Raw genomic sequence first — 20,543 nt, 5'->3', positions numbered from 1 at the left:
GTTTCCCTTCCCTTATGTTCATCTGTTTTGTCTCTTAAAGTCCTCATACGAGTGAAGTCCTATGATTTTTATCTTTCTCTAATTTCACTTAGCATAATACCCTCCAGTTCTATCCACATAGTTGCAAATGGCAAGATTTCATTCTTTTTGATTGCCAAGTAATACTCCATTATGTATATAAACCACATTTTCTTTATCCATTCACCCATTGATGCACATTTGGGCTCTTTCCATACTTTGGCTATTGTTGATAGTGCTGCTATAAACATGGAGGGGGTGGGGGGAGAAAGAGAATCTTAAGCATTCTCTGTGCTCAGTGTGGAGCCCAACACGGCTCAATTCCACATCCCTGGGATCACAACACAAGCCAAAGTCAAGAGTTGGACACTCAACCGACTGAGCTACCTGGGTGCCCCTATGAAAACAATTTTTAAATAAAAATTAGAAAATACAGATAAGAAGTACACTTCAGTGTATATCTTTCCAGATTTTTCTTCTTTTTAATACATTATCTCTCTCATACATAACTTTATATATATAATTAAGAATGGTATGTGTGGTAGACTGTATTATTTTTTTTTTAATTTTTTTTTTTCAACGTTTATTTATTTTCGGGACAGAGAGAGACAGAGCATGAACGGGGGAGGGGCAGAGAGAGAGGGAGACACAGAATTGGAAACAGGCTCCAGGCTCTGAGCCATCAGCCCAGAGCCTGACGCGGGGCTCAAACTCACGGACTATGAGATCGTGACCTGGCTGAAGTCGGACGCTTAACCGACTGCGCCACCCAGGCGCCCCAAGACTGTATTATTATTGACCCAATTATTTGTTGCCCTTCCTATAAAAAGGGTTATATAGAACTGCCTGATGTCATGTGGCTTCACTGTCCCTCCCAGGTGAAGAAAGTAGTCCTGTCATGTGATTTGCTTTAAGTAGTGCTCTGTAAATAGAAGTGAATTTATGTCATGACCAAGCTGAAGCTTCAAGAGCCATCGTGTGGCCCTGAGACTGTTATGTCTCCAGATTAGGTGCTGTTCCTCCCATCTGGGAGCCCATTTAAGGACTAAAGATGAGAAACTATAGGATCATGTCCTTAGACGCAGGAAAAGTATTTGATAAAACTCAACATCCATTTATGGTTAAAAACTGTCACATAGACTAGGAATAGGACCAAAACTTCTTTAACCTGATGAAAGAGTATCTACAAAAAACCCTACAACTGTCAACACAAACAGTAGTGAAAGACTGCTTTTCTCCTAAGACTGAGAACGAGGCAAAGATGTCCCCTCTCATAGAAGTCCCAGCCAGTGCAATAAGACAAGAAAAAAAATGGCATACAAATTGGAAGGGAAAATTAAAACACTCACTACTTAGAGACATGATTGTCTATGAAAATCTCACAATCTACAAAAATTTCCTACAACCAATGCGTCTGGCAAGGTCACAGGATACAAGGTCAATTCACAGAAATAAGTTGTATTTCTATTACTAACAGGAAACAATTGGAAGACAGCATTTAAAAAATTCTGTTTATAGCAGTTTCGGAAAAATGAAATAGGGCTATGTTTTGTTTTATAATTTTTTTTTAATGTTTATTTTTGAGAGAGACAGGAGGACGTGAGTGGGGGAGGGGCAGAAAGCGAGGGAGACACACAATCAGAAGCAGGCTCCAGGCTCTGAGCTGTTAGCACAGAGCCTGACATGGGGCTCGAACTCACAAGCTGTGAGATCATGACCTGACCTGAAGTCTGACACTCAACCAACTGAGCCAACCAGGCGCTTCATGTTTTGTTTTGTTTTTGAGATAAAGAGGGTGCAAGTGATCTAGGGGGAGGGGGAGAGAGAAAGAAAGAAGCGGGGCTCGAGCTCACCCAATGTGGGACTTAAACTCATGAACCATGAGACTGTGACTGTGCCGAAGTCAGATGCTTAACAACAGCCACCCAGGCGCCCAGGGTTACATTTTTTTTAAAATATGTGCAAGACCTCTACACTAAGAATTAGAAAATATTGCTGAGAAAAATTAAAGACCCCAAATAAAGGGAACATGTACCATGTACATGGAAATGGAAGATTTAATATTGTTAAGATGTTTATTCTCCCCAAACTAAATAATCCCGCAAGTTAAAAAAAAAAAAAACTGACAAGCTGATTCTAAAATTTGTATGAAAATGAAAATGCAAACGACCTGGAATTCCCAAAACATTCTGGAAAAAGGATAAAGCTGGCCAACTTACACTATATATCAAGATATACTCTAAAGATACAGTGATCAAGACAGTGTGGTATTGGCATAATAACAGAGATCAATGGATAAGAACACAAAGTGCAGAAACCGACCCATACATATGTGGTCAGCTGATTTTCTACAATGGTACCAAAGCAATTAAACTAGGAAAGAGAAGTCTTTTCAAGCAAATGACATTGGAAGAACTGGATATCCATATGGAGAAATCATCAAAATTAAAAATCTTTACCAAAACACATGGTTAAGAAAATAAGTAAAAAAGCTATAGACAGAAAACAATCACAAAACATAGACCTGACAAAGAATTTATTTCCAGAACACCTTTCTTTACTACAAACCTTTTCATTCATATCACCCACCCATTTTTCTGCTGAGTTGGTAGTCTTTTTCTTATTATTTGTATAAACCCTTTATATATTAAGAAAATCAGTTCTGTGACATTAATGGCAAATATTTTCCCTAGTTTACTATTTGTCTTTTTACATCGCTATTTTAAATGCAGAGTTATTTTTATGTAACTGAATTCACTTTTCTTTTATAAACTTTTAAGTTATGCACAGAATGGACTCAGTTACCCTATGGACCAGTTCTTTCATGGAGTTTTCTTAGTATTTCCATTGTTTTATTTATTTTTGTTGCATTCAAATCCTTGGTCATTCTGTAATCTATCTTGATGTAATCTAATTTAGTGAACACTAAATTCTGTTTTTAATTTTTTCTTTAATGATCAAGGCATTTAATGGCCATTAGCTTTCTTCTTCTTCTTCTTTTTTTTTTTTTTTTTTGAGTTTATTTATTTATTTTGAGAGAGAGGCAGAGAGAGAATCCCAAGCAGGCTTCGCACCATCAGCATGGAACCCGATGCAGGCTTGAGTCCATGGAACCCCGAGATCATGACCTGAACGAAAATCAAGAGTCGGACACTCAACCGACTGAGCCACCCAGGCACCTCCTATATATTGAAATTGTATCACACAGTTTACTTTCTACCTTAAATTCTACCTCATCTGCTCCTGATACTGCCATTCCTTCTTTTTATTTACCACTCCTTTCTTTTGGTTTACATTTGCCTAGACCCTTTTTAACTGTCACTTTATTTTCAACCTTTCTTGTTCATTTTCTTTTGTTTCTTATATATAGCATATACAGGCATACCTCGGAAAAATTGTGGGTTCAGTACCAGACCACTGCAATAAAACGAGTCAAAGGAGTTTTTTTTGGTTTCCCAGTGCATATAAAAGTTGTTTACACAAACTGTAGCCTATTAAGTGTGCAGCATTATGTCTACAAAAAATATACATACCTTAAATAAAAAATAATTTTTGTTATTAAAAGTGCTAACCACCAACAATGCTGACTCACTTTTAGTGAGCTGTAATCTTTTTGGTGGTGGAGGGTCTTGCCTAAATGTTGATGGCTCCTGACTGATCAGGATGGTAGTGTACTGAAGGTTGGGTGGCTGTGGTAATTTCTTAAATTGGATAACACGAAGTTTACAGTACTGATAGAATCTTCCTTTCACGAACAATTCCTCTGTAGCATGTGATGCTGTTTGACAGCATTTTACCTACAGAACTTCTTTCACAATTGGTGTACATTTTCTCAAACCCTGTTGCTGCTTTATCAACTAAATGTATATAATATTCTAAATCCTCTGTTGCCATAACAATTCTCACAGCATCTTTACTAAGAGCAGATTCCATCTCAAGAAACCACTTTCTTTGCTCATCTGTAAGAAGCAACTCCTTATCTATTCAAGTTTTATCAAGAGGTTGCAGCAATTCAGTCCCATCTTCAGGCTCCACTTCTAGTTCTCTTGCTATTTCCCCCACATCTGCATTTACTTCTTCCACTAAAGTCTTGAACCCTCAAAGTCATCCATGATAGTTGGAATCCACTTCATCTAAACTCCTGTTAATTTTGATATTTTGACCTCTTCCCATGAATCATAAATGTTCTTAATGGGGCACCTAGAATGGTGAATCCTTTCCAGAAGATTTTCAATTTACTTTGCCCATATACATCAGAGGAATCACACACCATCTATGGCAGCTATAGCCTTATGAAAAGTATTTCTTAAATAATCTGACTTGAAAGTTGAAATTACTCCTTGGTCTATGGGCTGCAGAACAGAGGTTATGCAGGCATAAAAATATTAATCTCGTTGGACATCTCCATCAGGGCTCTTAGGGTAACCAGGTGCATTGTCAATGACAGGTCTTATTTTGAAAGGAATCTTTCTGAGTAGTAGGTCTCAACAGTGGGCTTAAAATAATCAGTAAATTATGTTGTGAACAGATGTGCTGTCGTCCAGGCTTTGTGGTTCCATTTACAGAGCCCAGGCAGAGTAGGTTTAACATAATTCTTAAGGGCCTTAGGATTTTCAGAATGGTAAATGAGCACTGGCTTCAACTTCAAGTCACCAGCCACATAAGCCCCTACCTAACCAGAGAGTCAGCCTGTCCTTTGAAGCCAAGTATTGACTTTTTCTTCTCTAGCTATTAAGGTCCTAGATGGCATCTTCTGCCAATAGAAGTCTGTTTCATCTACACTGAAAATCTGTTGCTTAGTGTCATCACCTTTATGAATTATCTGAGCCAGATCTTCCAAATAACTTGCTGCAGCTTCTACACCAGCACCTGCTGCTGCTTCACCTTGAACTTTTATGCTATGGAGACGGCTTCTTCCTTTAAACCTCATGAGCCAACCTCCGTTAGCTTCAAATTTTTCTTCTTTCAGTTTCCTCATCTCTCTCAGCATTCACAGAACTGAAGACAGTCAGGGTCTTGCACTAGATTAGGCTTTGGCATAAGGGACTGTTTTGTCTGGTTTGATCTTCTATACAGACTACTAAAACCTTTGCCATATCAGCAATAAGGCTGTTTTCACTTTGTCATTCATGTGTTCATTGGAGTAGCCTTCAAGAACTTTTCTTCTGTGTTCACAACTTGTCTGGCACAGGAGGCCTAGCTTCCAGCCAATCTCAGCTTTCAGTATGCCTTCCTCACTAAACTTGATAATTTCTAGCTTTTGATTTAAAGTGAGAGGCATAGGACTCTTCCTTTCACTTGAACACACTGTGGTGTTACTGGCCTAATTTCAGTATTGCTGTGTATCTAGGGAATAGAGAGGCCCAAAGGGAGAGAGACGGGAACAGGTGGTGGGGGGAGCAGTCAGAACATACATAACATTAAGTTTGCCATCTTCTATGGGTACAGTTCATGGCACCCCAGAACAATGGCTATACTAACATCAAGGATCACTGATCACTATAAAAAATATAATAATAATAAAGTTTGAAATAACTACAAGAATTACCAAAATGTGACACAAAGACACAACGTGAGCAAATGCTGTTGGAAACACGGCGCCAATAGACTTACTTGATGCAGGATTGCCACAAATCAATTTGTAAAAAGCGCAGTATCTGTGAAGCACAATAAAGTGAAGCACAATAAAAGAAGGTATGCCTGTATGTGGCTTGTACCACTGGATAGGCTGTACTGGTGTTTATCCAAGAAAAATTAAGGATAACTATTAGGGGACTGGTCAATTTAAAAAATATACCCATATAGTGGGATGCTACTTAACCAAGAAGAGTTATGTAGATGAGAAAAAGATAATCATATACTGTACTTGGAAGTCATCTTTCACATTTCCTTCTCCTTCATGCCCATAACCAATCTGTCACCCAAGTCCTGTTGATTTTACTTCCTAGATCATATTCATATTTATGTACATATCCCATCTATCCTGCTACCATTCTAATCCAAAGTACCACTAATGGTACTTTGCAGTGGCCTCCTGTTCTACCCACATCAGCTTTGCTCCCACATTCATCCCTCTTCTTCAGTGCTGCTAGAGCAAAGACTACAAATTGGATGATGTCACCAAAAACCCTTCAATAGATTCCTATACATTTAGAGGAAAATTCAAAATCTAAACCTTAATGCCCTACATCACTAGATCAGGTCCACTTCATGCCACTCTCTTCTTTGCTCTCTGTACTCCAGCTACACTAGCTGCTGCCCATGTTTCTACCATCATAATATAATGATTCTTACTGTTGTGCTTAGTGATTTACACAAATTATCTCATTTAATCCTCTCAGCAAGGTAAATACTTGTGATACTACCATTTGACAAATGAGGAAACTGAAGCTTAAAGGAATTAAGTCATCTGCCCAAGGTCTTACAACTTGTTAAGTGGCTACAGCAGGATCTGAACCCAGGTCTGAGTCCTGAGTTCATTCTATCTATTCCCCTGGATTTGTACCCTTCAGCCATGTTTATCTTGGCATTACTGATAATGCTTTGCACCTATTACCTAAATAGTCATGTTCAGTCAGGTGTTTTACTTTGCAAAAAATTATTTCCATCCACAACTACTCAAGACAAGACTTACTCTTAATTTTCTATAACCTATCCAGTATAAAAAGACAAAATGCTACAGTATCTCTAAACCTGTAACTGTGGAATCTAAACTCGGTAATTATGTCAAAATATCAAAAACAGAATATAAATGGGCTTTTAAAATAATGTTTCTGGCCCTAGTAAATGACTCCAGAGAGAAATTAAGGTTGCAAGGAGCTTTAAGGGTTATGCTGATTTTATCATTTTGTTTTATGAAGCCCAAATGAAGCATTCTGAAGCCCAAATAAAGTGTCTCGTCCAAGTTGCACAGCAAGCTAATGACAATGCTGGAACCATTAACTTCCAGCCCAGTGCTTTCATTTAGAGCATAATCCAATAAACTGGACAGACTTGGAGTTTTATGTGTTTCAAACAGGATGTAAAAAACAATAAGAAATAATTATATTAAAAGAGTGGTTTTTTTAAGCATCTATTTCTAATCAGTATCATATGGACATTAAAGTTGTTATCCTTCCACTCAAAGTGGCTTATTTGCATTTCACATTTAGAATAAAAAAGAAATAAAGAGAATACCTTTTTAGTCCATCTTTTTACTCCATTATATCCTTTGGTTACCAGCTGTCTATGAAAAAAGCTGTTGAAGAAGTGAACCTAGAAGAGACATCAAATATAAGCACCCAGATTATATTAAGCTGTATACCCAGATTTAACTTCAAAAGAACATGGAAATTTAAAAACCCTTGTATGTAAGACAGACCAAAAGGAGGAAAAGTTTCTTCTATAGAAAATACATTACCTGATTCACAGAAGATTCTGTTCCAAATTTTCTTAGAATAACCTTACACTGTGGTCTATAGTCAGAACTGGAATGGGACAGTAAATAAATAGATTACCTGAATCCAATCAAGTAGAGAAGCAACCTGACAAATCTCTCCAAATCAGGTGATAAAACTGAAAGAGGCTAAGAAAGAATGAGGTAACATTACCTTGAACTCAAGGGATATGGATTACAAAACTAACCCCATCTGAAGGATATGGACTTGCAGACTCCTGCTTTCATAACTGTTAAAAAGCCTTAACATGATCATTTCTAGCACAGAAATAACTAACCTGGTCATATGGAACATCGTGTCCTGACATCAAATTTCTGGCTTATAAATTAGGATCGGCTCATGTGAACTAGTAAACATATTGTGGTCTTAACGTGTTCACTCAGTAATGGATTCGCTTGAGATGAAAAAAATGTTCCCTCAGTATTGAGGTTCTCAGGATGTGGTCACCAGATCAGCAGTATCAGCATCCCCAGGAACTTCTTAAAATGCAAATTTTCAGGCCCTACCCCACACCATTTACTAATGCAGAAACTGAGCGTGGAGCTCAACAGTTTGGTTTGATAAACCTTCCAAAAAATCCTAATGCACACTGTTCTGAGATCTCTGCAGCTTAAGATATCAATAAAAAGAACTTGTAATAGCTATTTCTAAGAAAAGTGATTCTCAAACTCTGTGTGCATTAGAATCCAGACAGCTTGTGAAAGCAGATTGCTGGGCCCCACCTCCAGTTTCTGATTCAGTAGGGTAGGTTAGAGTTCAAACTTTTACATCTCTGGTAAATTCCTAGGTAATGTCGGTGCTACTGGTCTGGGGACTGTAAGTGTCCTTTTAATCCAATGAAGGTTCAGAATTAAATATAATGTAGAAATAATGAAGGTAAATTATACCCTTAAAACTAACACCTTTATGATAAAGGTCATCTATAATATGTGTTTAGGTTTAAACTTTCTGGTGATTAAGAGAATTTCACATAATAGAGAATCCAACAGATTAACCTCATGATTCCAATTTAAAATGCAACAGAATTGCGATTTTAAGTGGAAAGTTGTAAAACATTTTGTCTATATTCATAAAGTGTTGGAATCTCCGACTCATTATATTTATTTACCTGTTTAAATTATTAGATTTATAAAAGTATTTGGAAAGATTTTAGATATTGAAATCAAAAGTTACCCATCAGGCAATCTAAATACTCAGAAAAATTAACACATTAAATTAAAAAAATAATTTTAATAGTAACAAAACTCTATGGGAATTTTAGAGTTTAAGGAGGGTTTGTCTGTATTTGAACAGAATACCCAAGATTAATCCAAGAAAAAGTGACAATGAATACCACTTTATTACATCTTTAAAAAGAATAAGACTTTAAGTTAAATTGAAAAACTTAAAGCAAAAATACACTCTTTGTGCATCTCGTCACTGTTAAAAAAGAGACAAGAGACTCAAAATAGAGTCTAACTTAGTGCTGACTTGTGCTTAGCCCATGTCACCAAACCAAAAATACCTAACCTAATTGCAACTTCAGCCTCTCCCAGGACTGTAATCTTAACAGAATTACCTGCTCAGCACTACTTAGGTAACCTGCCTGTTAGACCTGGTCTTCCCCTCAAGTAAGGTAACTTTGCTGCAATCAATCTACTCTTGCTAATAACCCCCTTGTCCTGCCCCCTTCTGCCTTATAAGTCTTCCACTTTGTACAGCTCTTCAAAGCTCCTTTTTACTTATTAGATGGGATGCTGCCTGATTCATGAATCATTTGAATAAAGCCAATAAGATCTTAAAATATACTCAGTTGTTTTTTATTTTTGAGAGCAAGCACGAATGGGGGGAGGGGCAGAGAGAAAGGGGCCAGAGGATCTGAAGTGGGCTTTGCAAAGACAGCAGTGAGCCCGATGCAGGACTAAAACTCACCAACCGGGAGATTATGATCTGAGCCAGAGTTGGATGCTCAACTGACTGAACCACCCAGGCGCCCCAACTTTTTTCACACCTTAAAAAAGCCTCCTTGGGGTGCCTGTCTGGTTCAGTTGGTAGAGTGTGTGACTCTTGATCTTGGATTGTGAATTCAAGCCACTCATACAGAGATTACTTAAATCTTAAATTAAATCTTAAAAAAAAAAAAAAAAGGTGGGGCACGCCTGGATGGCTCAGTCCAGTTGAGTGTCTGACTTCCGCTCAGGTCATGATCTTGCAGTTCGTGGGTTCAAGCCCAACGACAGGCTCTGTGCTAACAGCTCAGAGCCTGAAGCCCACTTCAGATTCTGTGTTTCCTCTTTCTGTCCCTCTCCCACTCATGCTCGCTCGCTCTCAAAAGTAAATAAACATGTAGGAAAACACTGGCAATCTGACTTTCTTATGCTCAAATATTGTCTAGAACCTATGCCCAACCTGTTAGCGCCTGATCAAGATAAAATCAAAACCTTTAAAAATCGAAGGAATATTAAAAAAAAAAAAATCGAAGGAATATCAAATAATTACATCAAGTTAAAAAGAAACCTCATTTTAATACACAAGAATTCTCTCTCCTGAAGAGTAACTTTCACTTACTTTGTCTGGGACTGCATCCATTATCAGCTCACCATACATATTAATGACCTATAAAAAGTCAACATAAAACCAGCTTACTAACCCTATACAATTCAGAACATCCCATCAGAACGAATAACACTGACACCGTTAACAGTAATCAAACCTTTTGGATGCTGGGGTTGGTGAATGAGTAGCTTTAGTAAGGGTAAAGAATCCTTGATTCAAAACATAACTATGAGACCAACCCAAAGGTTAATTCTATTTTATTATCCAACATCCTCTGCAACTTTTCCACACTGAGAACCTACAATACACTAACCTGGTCATTCAGCCAATTCTGACCATCCAGAGTTGCCAGATCATCCATATCCAGCATGTGCTTATTGTAGAAGATGCGGAAGTTGCATTTTTGATGCCTGGCCCGATAGTTTGTTATTTCTCTATTGATAAATGGTTTTCTGAAAAAGATTTTGAAAGAAACACGAGTTCCACTAAATTTACTAAGTATCTTCTTTTTTAAAAGTCACATGTGCCAACAATTTTATTTTCAAGGGCTTAAATTAAGCATTATGGACAAACCTATTAGAAAAGTCTTCATTAAAGACATCTTTTAGTCTTCCAAGGACATCTTTTTCACTGAGTGGGACCAAACTGCCATACTTCTTCATAACCTCATCTAGGAATCCTTAAATAAAGGAAGAGAAGTTACAATGGAAAAACCATTTTCAGCAAAAGTCATTCTCCCAATATTTAACCTATACACAACACTTACCACACATTTAACCTATACATTACGCTATACAGAAATCTTTTAATTAAAAGTTATGTTTTATAAGAAATAAAATAGATCAGGCCCTCACCATTCCAATCCAGAGAGAAATGCCTTAAGGTATCATTTCACATTGGATTTTTAAAGCTACTGATGCACTGTTAGAAAATGGCTAGCTAAAACTGAAGATTGACATCACTCAGTAGTTTAACCTTGAAGAAGAATCTTCCCTTCTAAAGAGTAAAATCTAAAATGGTTTAATCACCTGGTTAAATGTGTATCACATCTGGTAACTAAAGGAGTTTTCTTTTTTAAAATATTTTTTTATTTTTGAGAGAGAGAGCATGTGTGCATGAGTGGGGAAGGGGTGGCAGGGCTACAGAGGATCCAAAGTGGGCTCAGAGCTAACAGCAGCAAGCCCAATGCGGGGCTCGAAATCACAAACCCTGAGATCATGACTTAAGCTGAAGCTGAATGCTCAACCGAGACACCCAGGTGCCCCTAAAGGAGTTATCTTTTCAAAAACCACAATTTGTTGAGGGATTTGTTGAGATCGCAGTCACTATTATTTGGTAAGTGTGTGTCAGTATATTTTAAAAGGGGAAGCAGAATTAAAGGATGACTTCTTGGCCAGAATAGGACAGTCTTTGGGTCAAATAAGATGTATACGCACTTTAATGGCTTCCATGAGGACCCACTGAACAAACATACTTAAAAAGGTCCTAGGAAATAAAATCAGGGCTTTATTTCTAAGGAAATACACAGAAGCTGAGGGAAAGAAAGGCTCACAAAAATGCTGACATGACTTAGGACATTCACTGATGCTGAATGGGGAGAGCAATAACCTAATTAACCATCAGTCTAAAAGTTTCCAGAATTAAGATGGGAAGAATGAGCACTGTTAGCCACTTATTTTACCCAGTCACCTTTCTACCTTCAAGAATGGCCTCTGGTACACATCAGTACAAAATGGACAGGAAAGAGAACAATGGAGTAACTGTCCCAAGAACAGGGTGGATTTTTTTGAGGGAGGGTCAGACAAAGGTGTGAAAAACAGATCTTCCTTTTGTTAGTCTCCTACCAGAAGGCTCCCAATTTGAAAGGCTTCAGAGCAAAGGTCAGGATACAGTAAACAGGAAAACGCTGATTGTTTACACCTGGTTCTGGTCTAGGCTTTAGGCATAAAGAAGACAGAAAGGGAATCCTTTGTTCCAGCTTAATAAGAGAAGGAGGTAAAGATTTGGGGCTTCTAAACTTGTATTTGCCAACAAGTGTTTACAGGTTACCTAAGAACAGCCTTATGTCTGTCTACATGGGAAAATGAACTCAAATAGAAGATAAGGAATCCCAACATTTGAGAACCTGCATTTGAAGAGCAAATTTCATACAAAAATAATGCCCCTAATAATAAAAGAGTAAACTGTAGGCTCAGCAACCTTGAGACTCTTCAAATAAGAAAGCAGTCTCCTCTATCAATGGGATACTGACCCCAATTCCAAACTAGTGTCATAGGAAAGAGGTATCCCTCTTAACAGTGTTATCTATGGATGGTAGTATTGGGGGGATTTTAAGTTATTTTTGTTTCTTCTTATCTGCATTTTTGTTTTCACTTTCAGATGATAAACATGGATTTCTAATGCAGCAGAAAGGTCCTGTGCGGATGTTCAAGGAGAACCCTAGAGGACAATGTCTTATTGATACACACATCTCACTGGGACCAGAAGTAAAACTGCATTCAAATAGCATTATCATAAACCAAGCACTACTACATCTCATCCTTTTAACTACACTGTGTTAGACAGCATCCGTACTTTACCAATGGAGGTAGGAAGCTTAGGGAGGTTAAGTAACTTTCCCAAGAACCCTTAAGTAGCATATGGCAGAGTAAGATTCTGATTATAGGTTATATGACCACAGAAAGTTAACCATTAACTATTAACCTATGCTGCCTCCAAAGCAGGAGATACCTATTATCTTTTCTCTACAAAAGCAACTTGTTCTTCACTGCATCTTTTCCTGTTAATACCCCCTGGCCAAGAATTACCCAGAAAATGGCTTCTTAAGATGAGAATTAAACCCATTATTTTTTACCCACTTGCATTCACAAACTAATGAACCAAAAAGGAAAAATGCATTTGGCATAGTACTAAAACTTCAATGTGACCAAGAAAGAAATGATAAAATGTTAGGGGAAAAAGAAAACAAAAACTAGAATTCAAATTATAGTCCATCTGCCAGCACAAAAGGTAGTAACAAAAGGTAGTAACTCTTCCTCCCTGGCTGCTAGAAGCTCAGCCATCATGAACAACACAACAACAGTAACTGTTGGGACCAGCGAGTTCATGACCAGTCCACTAGTTCAGCAGAAACAAGTGGTCACTGATGTTCTTCATCTGGAAAAGGCAAAAGTACCTACATCAGAAATTCGGGGAAAAATAGCCAAAATGTACAAGACCACATCAGATGTCATCTTTGTATTTGGATACAGAACCCATTTTGGTGGTGGCAAGGCGACTGGCTTTGGCATGATTTATGAGTCCCTGGATTATGCAAAGAAAAACGAACCCACAGTCTTGTAAGACAGCCTGTATGAAAAGAAAAAGACCTCAAGAAAACAACAAAAGAACACAAGAACAGAATGCAGAAAGTCAGGGGGACTGCAAAAGCCAATGTTGGTGCCAGCAAAAAGGAGTAAAGATTCTACAGTGACTTTATCTGTGGTGATTGTGCAGATAAATACTGCAGAAATCCTTCATGAGAGGATTAATAAACTAAGAATTAAAAAAAAAACCCACAAAAGGAAATAATATGAAAAACAAAACCTGAAGTGTTATTTCAGAAGTTAAATTGCTCATCTTAAACCAAATGTGCTGGATAGTTTTTTCTAAAGGCAACTGACAGGTCACATCCCACCATGAATGTGGAATGAGGTTGTGTTGTGCATACAAGAAATGGAACCATTTGCTTCTTCAACAAAATACAATACACATGTCAGAAAGGTCCCATCAAAAATAAGGAAGGCATGGGGCATCTGGCGGGCTCAGTGGGGCATGCCACTCTTGATCTTAGGGTTGTAGGTTCGAGCCCAACATTGGATGCAGAGATTACTTAAAACAAAATCTTAATGACAAAATAAGGCATGAAATAGCTAAGACTAAACTTAAGAAATGTGCAAGCCTAAGTGAAAAGCACAAAATTCTGGTGAAAGGACACAGGTCAATAAATGGAGTAATTCTTTGTTTTTAGACAGGAAAACTCAGTATTATAATAAATGTAATTTCCCCTTAGTCTATAAATGTGATGCAGTACCAATCAAAGCCATTATTTTTGTTTGTTTAATTGAAAAAACAAATCTAAAATTCATCTTGGGACCAAAACATGAGAAATTCCTAGGAATTTTTGGAAAGAATTAAAGAGGAGAGGTGAATAAGGGAGGGCAAGAGAGGAGAAGGGCCTAGTCCCATCAAATTATAAAACTGGGGCACGTGGGTGGCTCCACTGGTTAAGCGTCCCACCCTGGATTTTGGCTCAGGGCACGATCTCATGGTTTGTGAGTGTGAGCCCTGCGCCGGGCTCTGTGCTGATAGCACAGAGCCTACTTGGGATTCTCTGCCCCTCCTCTGCTCACACACACTGTCAAAATAAACTTTTTTAAAAAAATTATAAAACTACTAGAATTAAGACAGACTACTACTAGTATAGAAATTGAAAAACCAAATCCAGAAAGAGACCTAATAACAGGTAGCAACTCATAACCACAGGGAAAAGATCACTCAAATAATATTAGAACTATTAACTAAATCATTTATTTACAGTTGGAATTCACTTTGATGTAAATCGAAGCCTAAATCAAGAGTCAGACGCTCAGTGCTCAATCGACTGAGCTACCCAGGGGCCCAGGATTTTTTTTCTTAGTATTTATTTATTTTTGAGAGAGAGGGAAAGACAGAGCGCAAGTGGGGGAGGGGCAGAGAGAGAGAGGGAGACACAGAATCCAAAACAGGCTCCAGGCTCTGAGCTGTCAACACAGAGCCCCACATGGGGCTCAAAATCACAAGCCGTGAGATCATGACCTGAGCCGAAGTCGGACACTGAACCAACTGAGCCACCCAGGTGCCCCAGTATCTTTTTTCTAATACATGACCATAAACATTTTAAAATAAAATGGCAATCATCCTCTAATTCCTTTAGAACTTTTATGCCCTTTAATATGAACATTATTTATTCAACATGTAAGTAGCACTCTAGTTTCTCTTTTTGAAGTTATTTTATCCCATTCAATACACTGTGGAATTTTTTTTTCCCTGGGCCAATTCAAAACAATCTAGTAACCCAGTAAGTGGGTATGCCATAAACAATTCCCTACTGGGGACCATTTGTTAATTTTTTAGCTCTCCAATTAATGTCACAACTAAAACCCTTGATATATCTTGGTTCTGTTGTTTCCTCACAACACACTCACTAAAAGTTAAATCTCTGGGTCAAAGGACATGCATATCTAAAAGTTCTAAATTTTCATTAATGACTTCTTATATACACACGCAGCTTTAGTGTTTATGGAGTCAAACTGGTATATTGCGTCTGAGTTTCCTATCAGGCTTTAAAATGTATTATTGGGACGCCTGGGTAGCTCAGTTGATTGAATGTCTGACTCTTGATTTTGGCTCAGGTCATGACCTCATGGTGAGACTGGGATCTACGCTGGGCATTAAGCCTGCTTGGGATTCTCTCTCTCCCTCTGTCCCATCTCTGCACATACACTCTCTCAAAAAATAACAGAAAATTATTACATGTATTATTAATGTGAAATTATAAAACGGTGTTATAAAATGTGTTCTCTTTAATAGCTTTACTGACCCGTGATTCACACCACAAAAAATTACTCTTCTAAAGTGTAAAATTCATTTTTTTTTTTTTTTTTGGGAAATTCAGAGTTGTCCAACCATTACTATCACCTAATTTAGTAACATTCATATTACTCCACAAGAAACTTTGTACCAGTTAGGAGTCACTCCTCATTGCTTCCTCTCTACAGCCCCTGGCAACTATTAACCTACTTTCTATCTCTGTATTTGCCTACCATGGACATTTCAAATCAAAAGAATCACATAGTATGTGGCCTTTTGTGCCTGGCTCTTTTTACTTAGCATGTTTTCGAGGTTCATCCACACTGAAACATACAGCAGTACTTCATTCCTTTTTATGCCAGAATATCCCATTGTATAAAATACCAAATTTTACTTACTTGTTCATCAGTTGATGGACATTTGGATTGTTTCTACTTTTTGGCTATGATGAATAATGATGCTATGAACATCTGTGTACAGGTTTGTGTGTGTTTGTTTCTAACTGGTTAAATTTTTAATCTACCTAGAATATACTGACATAGGAATCTATTTTTTTTCCTTCCAAAACCAGTTTTATGCAATATTTACAACTATAAAACAGTAAGTCAACTGTAGTAAGTACAATTGGCTCTTGATAAGTGTATCAATCTACTGCAGTGAACATGTGTAGTTCTATTAGAGAAAAGCCAGCATTCACTATGCCGTGGAACCTAGTATTAACTAATGCTATAGAAGTCAGTTAAAGGAGGGGCGCCTGGGTGGCGCAGTCGGTTGAGCGTCCGACTTCAGCCAGGTCACGATCTCGTGGTCCGGGAGTTCGAGCCCCGCGTCGGGCTCTGGGCTGATGGCTCGGAGCCTGGAGCCTGTTTCCGATTCTGTGTCTCCCTCTCTCTCTGCCCCTCCCCCGTTCATGCTCTGTCTCTCTCTGTCCCAAAAATAAAAAAAAAAAAAAAAAAAATAAAAAAAAAAAAAAAAAGAAGTCAGTTAAAGGAGCATTCACTATACTGATTGTCCCGTATGGATTCCTATTCTAATTGCTCTATTAATCCTGATTATTCAGGTTTAGTTCCTTTATTTGTTGAATTTTTCCTTTTCATTGTGCTGGCTTTCCTCATATTTGGTGATAGATTGTGGGCTTATCTCTACTCGGGTAATTTTTTTTTTTGCTGGTGCAGGGAGGGCTGTGATGGGCAGTAGCTGTTGTTCTGCCTTCAACCCTTTTCAATCAGCATGGAGATGCTAAGTAAAACCCCAAAAATGGTTCTTCTGGTTCTTCTTTCCTCAGTCTATTAAAATAATGAATTACTTTCCAGATCACCAAGTGTGCATTCTGTAAAAACGCCTACTTCCTCATGTCACACTACAGTCTTACTGTATGCCATTAGTCAATTGATCGATCAATTGCTTTTGGAAGTGCTACATCTCTTTAAGTTAATTGGTATCTATGCGTAAATGCTTACTTTTTCAGGTTTATGTATTATATGGTTTTGCTAACTTTATAGTAGAGAATTTGCCTTTCCCTATTCTAAGACAGTATAAACAACAGAAACTGTTTTGTTTTTAAAGATTTGCTAGGACTCTGTACTACTCTGTGTCTTTTTGTGGAGAAAAACTTTCTATACATACTTAATGGTTAAGAAAACAAAGTGCTCAGAATTGTTTAAACCACCAAGAAGTAATTCTCCTAATTCCCCAGAAAAGCCCTTTATAACAATTTGATATCTATTTCCAGATGTGGCCGATACAAATGTGTGTGCACACTTCTATACATATGCTCCATTTGTGTGTATATCTCTTAACAAAGTGGCATCATTCTGTTTTGCAACTTGCTTTTTTCACTGTATGTAGACAGCTTTCAGTTCAAAATATAGACTGAACTTTTTAACAGCTTCATAATGTACTATTGCCCAGATGTGCTGTAATTTATACTTCCATAGAAACTTTTTTTTGGTTGTCTCCAGTTTTGTTTTGTTTTTATAAAAAAAAATTTTTTTTCATGTTTATTCATTTTTGAAAGACAGAGACAGAGAGCAAGTAGGGGTGGGCGGAGAGAGAGGGGGACACAGAATCCAAAGCATACTCCAGGCTCTGAGTTGTCAGCACAGAGCCCAACGCGGGGCTCGAACTCACGAACCACAAGATCATGACCTGAGCCGAAGTCAGACGCTCAACTGACTGAGCTACCCAGGTGCTCCAGTTGTCTCCAGTTTTTTTACTACCAGGACAATACTATAAGTAATGTCCCTATACAAATAAATATATTCCTATTTTGGATAAACTGCAAGAAGGGGAATGGGTCAAAGACTAATATTGCCATACTGTCTTCCAAAAATGTTTACACCAGCTTACTCATGGGGTAGATTTTGACAAGAAGACTTTTTAAAGTATGACGTAAAAACTTGAAGCCATTAAAGATAGATAAGTTTCACAATGAAGAATTGATAATTTCCTTTAAGCGAAATTACCACACTCAAAGTCAGGGTACTTTTACCTTTGGGGAAGGAAAAACTTAAACTCTTAGGACATTTGTAATTAAAATTTAACAAGGTAGGAATCACTGTTTCTTGCTCACTGCCACAGTCTCAGAACTAGCACAGTGCCTGGCATATAGGAACTTCTAGGCAAAGGAAAATTATATACAAACCAAAGATGGCCAAGAAACACAGAAAAAGATGTTCAAGCTTTAAACTCAAAAACACAAATCAAAACAACTCTCAGGTGATCTAGAAGAGAAGATTAGTAAATTTTAACAAGTGTAAACTGGTTCAACTTTTTGGAGGGTAATTTCACAATTCTCTTAAAATTTTAAGTGTATTTGTTCATCATCAATTCCACTACTACAAATTTAACTTAGAGAAAAAACTGTTAAAGTATATAGAAGTAGTTTCATTGCACTATCACTTATAGAAGAAAACAACTGGAAGCAACACAAATATCATCAACCAAAACTTAAAGTATTGAACATCTCCATAATACAGCAATATAGAAGACTCCAAAGAAGAATGTCTAAATGCTTAAAGGGAAATCCATGCGTGGAAGGAAAAAACAGGAATCTCCCAGAAAAGATAATGGGGGGCACTTGGGTGGCTCAGTCGGTTAGACATCCAACTCTTGGTTTTGGCTCAGGTCACGATCTCATGGTTTGTGAGTTTGAGCTCCACATCGGGCTCCGTGGGAACAGTACGGAGCCTGATTGGGATTCTCTCTCTCCCCCTCTCTCTGCCCCTCCCCCAACTCATTCTGTCTCTCAAAAATAAACAAACTTAAAAAAAAAACAAAGAAAGAAAAGATAATGGACAGCAAGTGTGGGCCGCAGGTTGAGGGAGAATAAAGGAAGAGTGCATACCAGAAAGGCAGATTGACAGCTGTTCGTCATCCACGGGAGATGCTTTCTGACTGTTCCTCCCACCTCCTGCTTGATTTTCGAGTTTGAGTCCACTGCATGTCAGAGGAGCCTCCAGTGGACTTTTACAGTAAGGGTGGTCCAGCAACTTAGAACTAAGAATGTTCTGCTTGAGAGATCCATCCTCATCCATCTGGCATGAGCTCTCAGTCTTTTCGGACACAGGCCCATCTACATCACTCACAGACTGACCTGCCCCAGACATGGGCAGTTTTACTCTGTCATCACTGACAGTACTTGTCCGATTTTCCTGACCCAGAGTCATAACTTCTCTTTCGTTTTCTGAGATAAACATGTTACTAGAATCATGTTCTGATAAGGGGATATCATGAATCAGCTCTGTACACTCCCACTTAGGAGAACAGGGTGACTGGTCCCAGGTGTATGTGACACTACCATTCTGTTGGTCAGGGAATGCTTCATCTAAACTAAGCTCCTTGCCCAAGAAAGGGCTTCCTTTAGTGTGGCCATCAGGCACATGAGAGTTCTTTCCCTTCATCACAGCATTGCTGTCCATATCTGGGAAGTACGGTTGATGCCGACAAGAAGGGTCTTTAGGTTCTGGGGAAGGGAATGGGCTGCAACTGCCACCCTCACTGTTTTCCCTAAGGGTCTCTTGATGGTCCCCAGTGACCTGCACCCAGCTTCGCTGGGCTTTTTTTAGCTTGCAAACTTTGCTTTTTGTTCTGAAGTGCTGGGATCTGAGAATCCTGTACCGAAATCTAATCATGGATAATTTCTCATACATCATAAGAGGAGATACTTTTATTCTTCTATGTTGGTTAAGTTGAAACTTTTTTGGAATCAGGGGTCCCCCATTCCTGTGGTGCTCCAGCCCTTGGTAGCAGCCATAACAAAAGCGCTTTCTCTTATGGTTGCTCAAGGTGACCACAATTGTGCCACTCTCACCTGGACTTTGGCTCTCCCCATTGAACTTCATGGGAAAGTCAGAAGCTTGTGGCTCCGTCCTAGGTCTGTGACCACTGACCTGACCTAAAACACTATTTGCTGGTAAGTCAGCAACCGCCTTCAAGAGACTTTTATCTCCACAGTATTCATGGTCAGAGTTCTTTGTTGATGATAGCAGCCTCTCTGCTTGGAGTTTCAGGAGGGTCCTTGAGGAGGAAATGAAGTGTTTAGAGTCTTTTCTTTTCACTTTAGAGGGCAAAGTACTAACATTCTGAGAAGCCACACTGGACTTTGCCTTAGCAAAAAAAGGTGCATCCTGGATCCATGTCTTCTGGATTTGAAGGGCCTTCTTTCTGCAATGGAAATGCCTCAGCTGCCTGCTCCAAATAATTGGCCTTCCCAATTTGGCTTTCAGAATGCACAAGTGTTGGTGAAAGCAGAACTTCTTAAAGCCTCCAAATCCAGTATTCCATTTCTCAGAAAAGGCTAAATGGATTCCTTTCCTCCATAAAATTTTCTTCTGTTTTTTCATTTTTCTGATGCATAATGAGATCTTGATGCAGCTGTGAAGAGAAAGAAGAGTTACACATTTACCCTAAAAATGTCATTAAGATACAATCACAGCATTAGAA

At 38.3% G+C, this 20,543-nt stretch overlaps 1 protein-coding gene and 1 pseudogene across 8 annotated transcripts in view; one reads left to right on the top strand and one right to left on the bottom strand.

Annotated features, from left to right (window-relative positions):
- LOC121036403 (40S ribosomal protein S24-like) overlaps window positions 1–14,121 on the top strand; it is a 34,947-nt pseudogene extending 20,826 nt beyond the window's left edge.
- SENP5 (SUMO specific peptidase 5) overlaps window positions 1–20,543 on the bottom strand; it is a 50,884-nt gene that overhangs the window by 10,576 nt on the left and 19,765 nt on the right. For 5 of the 8 annotated variants that reach the window (XM_040484873.1, XM_040484874.1, XM_040484871.1 and 2 more), the window contains 5 exons: window positions 18,946–20,474; window positions 10,563–10,668; window positions 10,303–10,441; window positions 10,002–10,049; window positions 7,195–7,272 (listed from right to left, as the gene is read on the bottom strand). In XM_040484873.1, the coding sequence (XP_040340807.1) occupies window positions 7,195–7,272; window positions 10,002–10,049; window positions 10,303–10,441; window positions 10,563–10,668; window positions 18,946–20,443 (1,869 nt within the window). In that variant the 5' untranslated portion in view covers window positions 20,444–20,474. Of the gene's footprint in view, window positions 1–3,106; window positions 5,676–7,194; window positions 7,273–10,001; window positions 10,050–10,302; window positions 10,442–10,562; window positions 10,669–18,945; window positions 20,475–20,543 lie in introns of those variants that run through there. The other 3 variants (XM_040484875.1, XM_040484876.1, XM_040484872.1) reach the window with 3 other exon arrangements.

This window comes from Herpailurus yagouaroundi, unplaced genomic scaffold (assembly GCF_014898765.1).
Source record: "Herpailurus yagouaroundi ecotype Mexico unplaced genomic scaffold, PumYag 162, whole genome shotgun sequence".
In the NCBI taxonomy this organism is placed as follows: Eukaryota; Metazoa; Chordata; class Mammalia; order Carnivora; family Felidae; genus Herpailurus; species Herpailurus yagouaroundi.
This window is presented reverse-complemented; position numbering and strand designations above follow the sequence as displayed.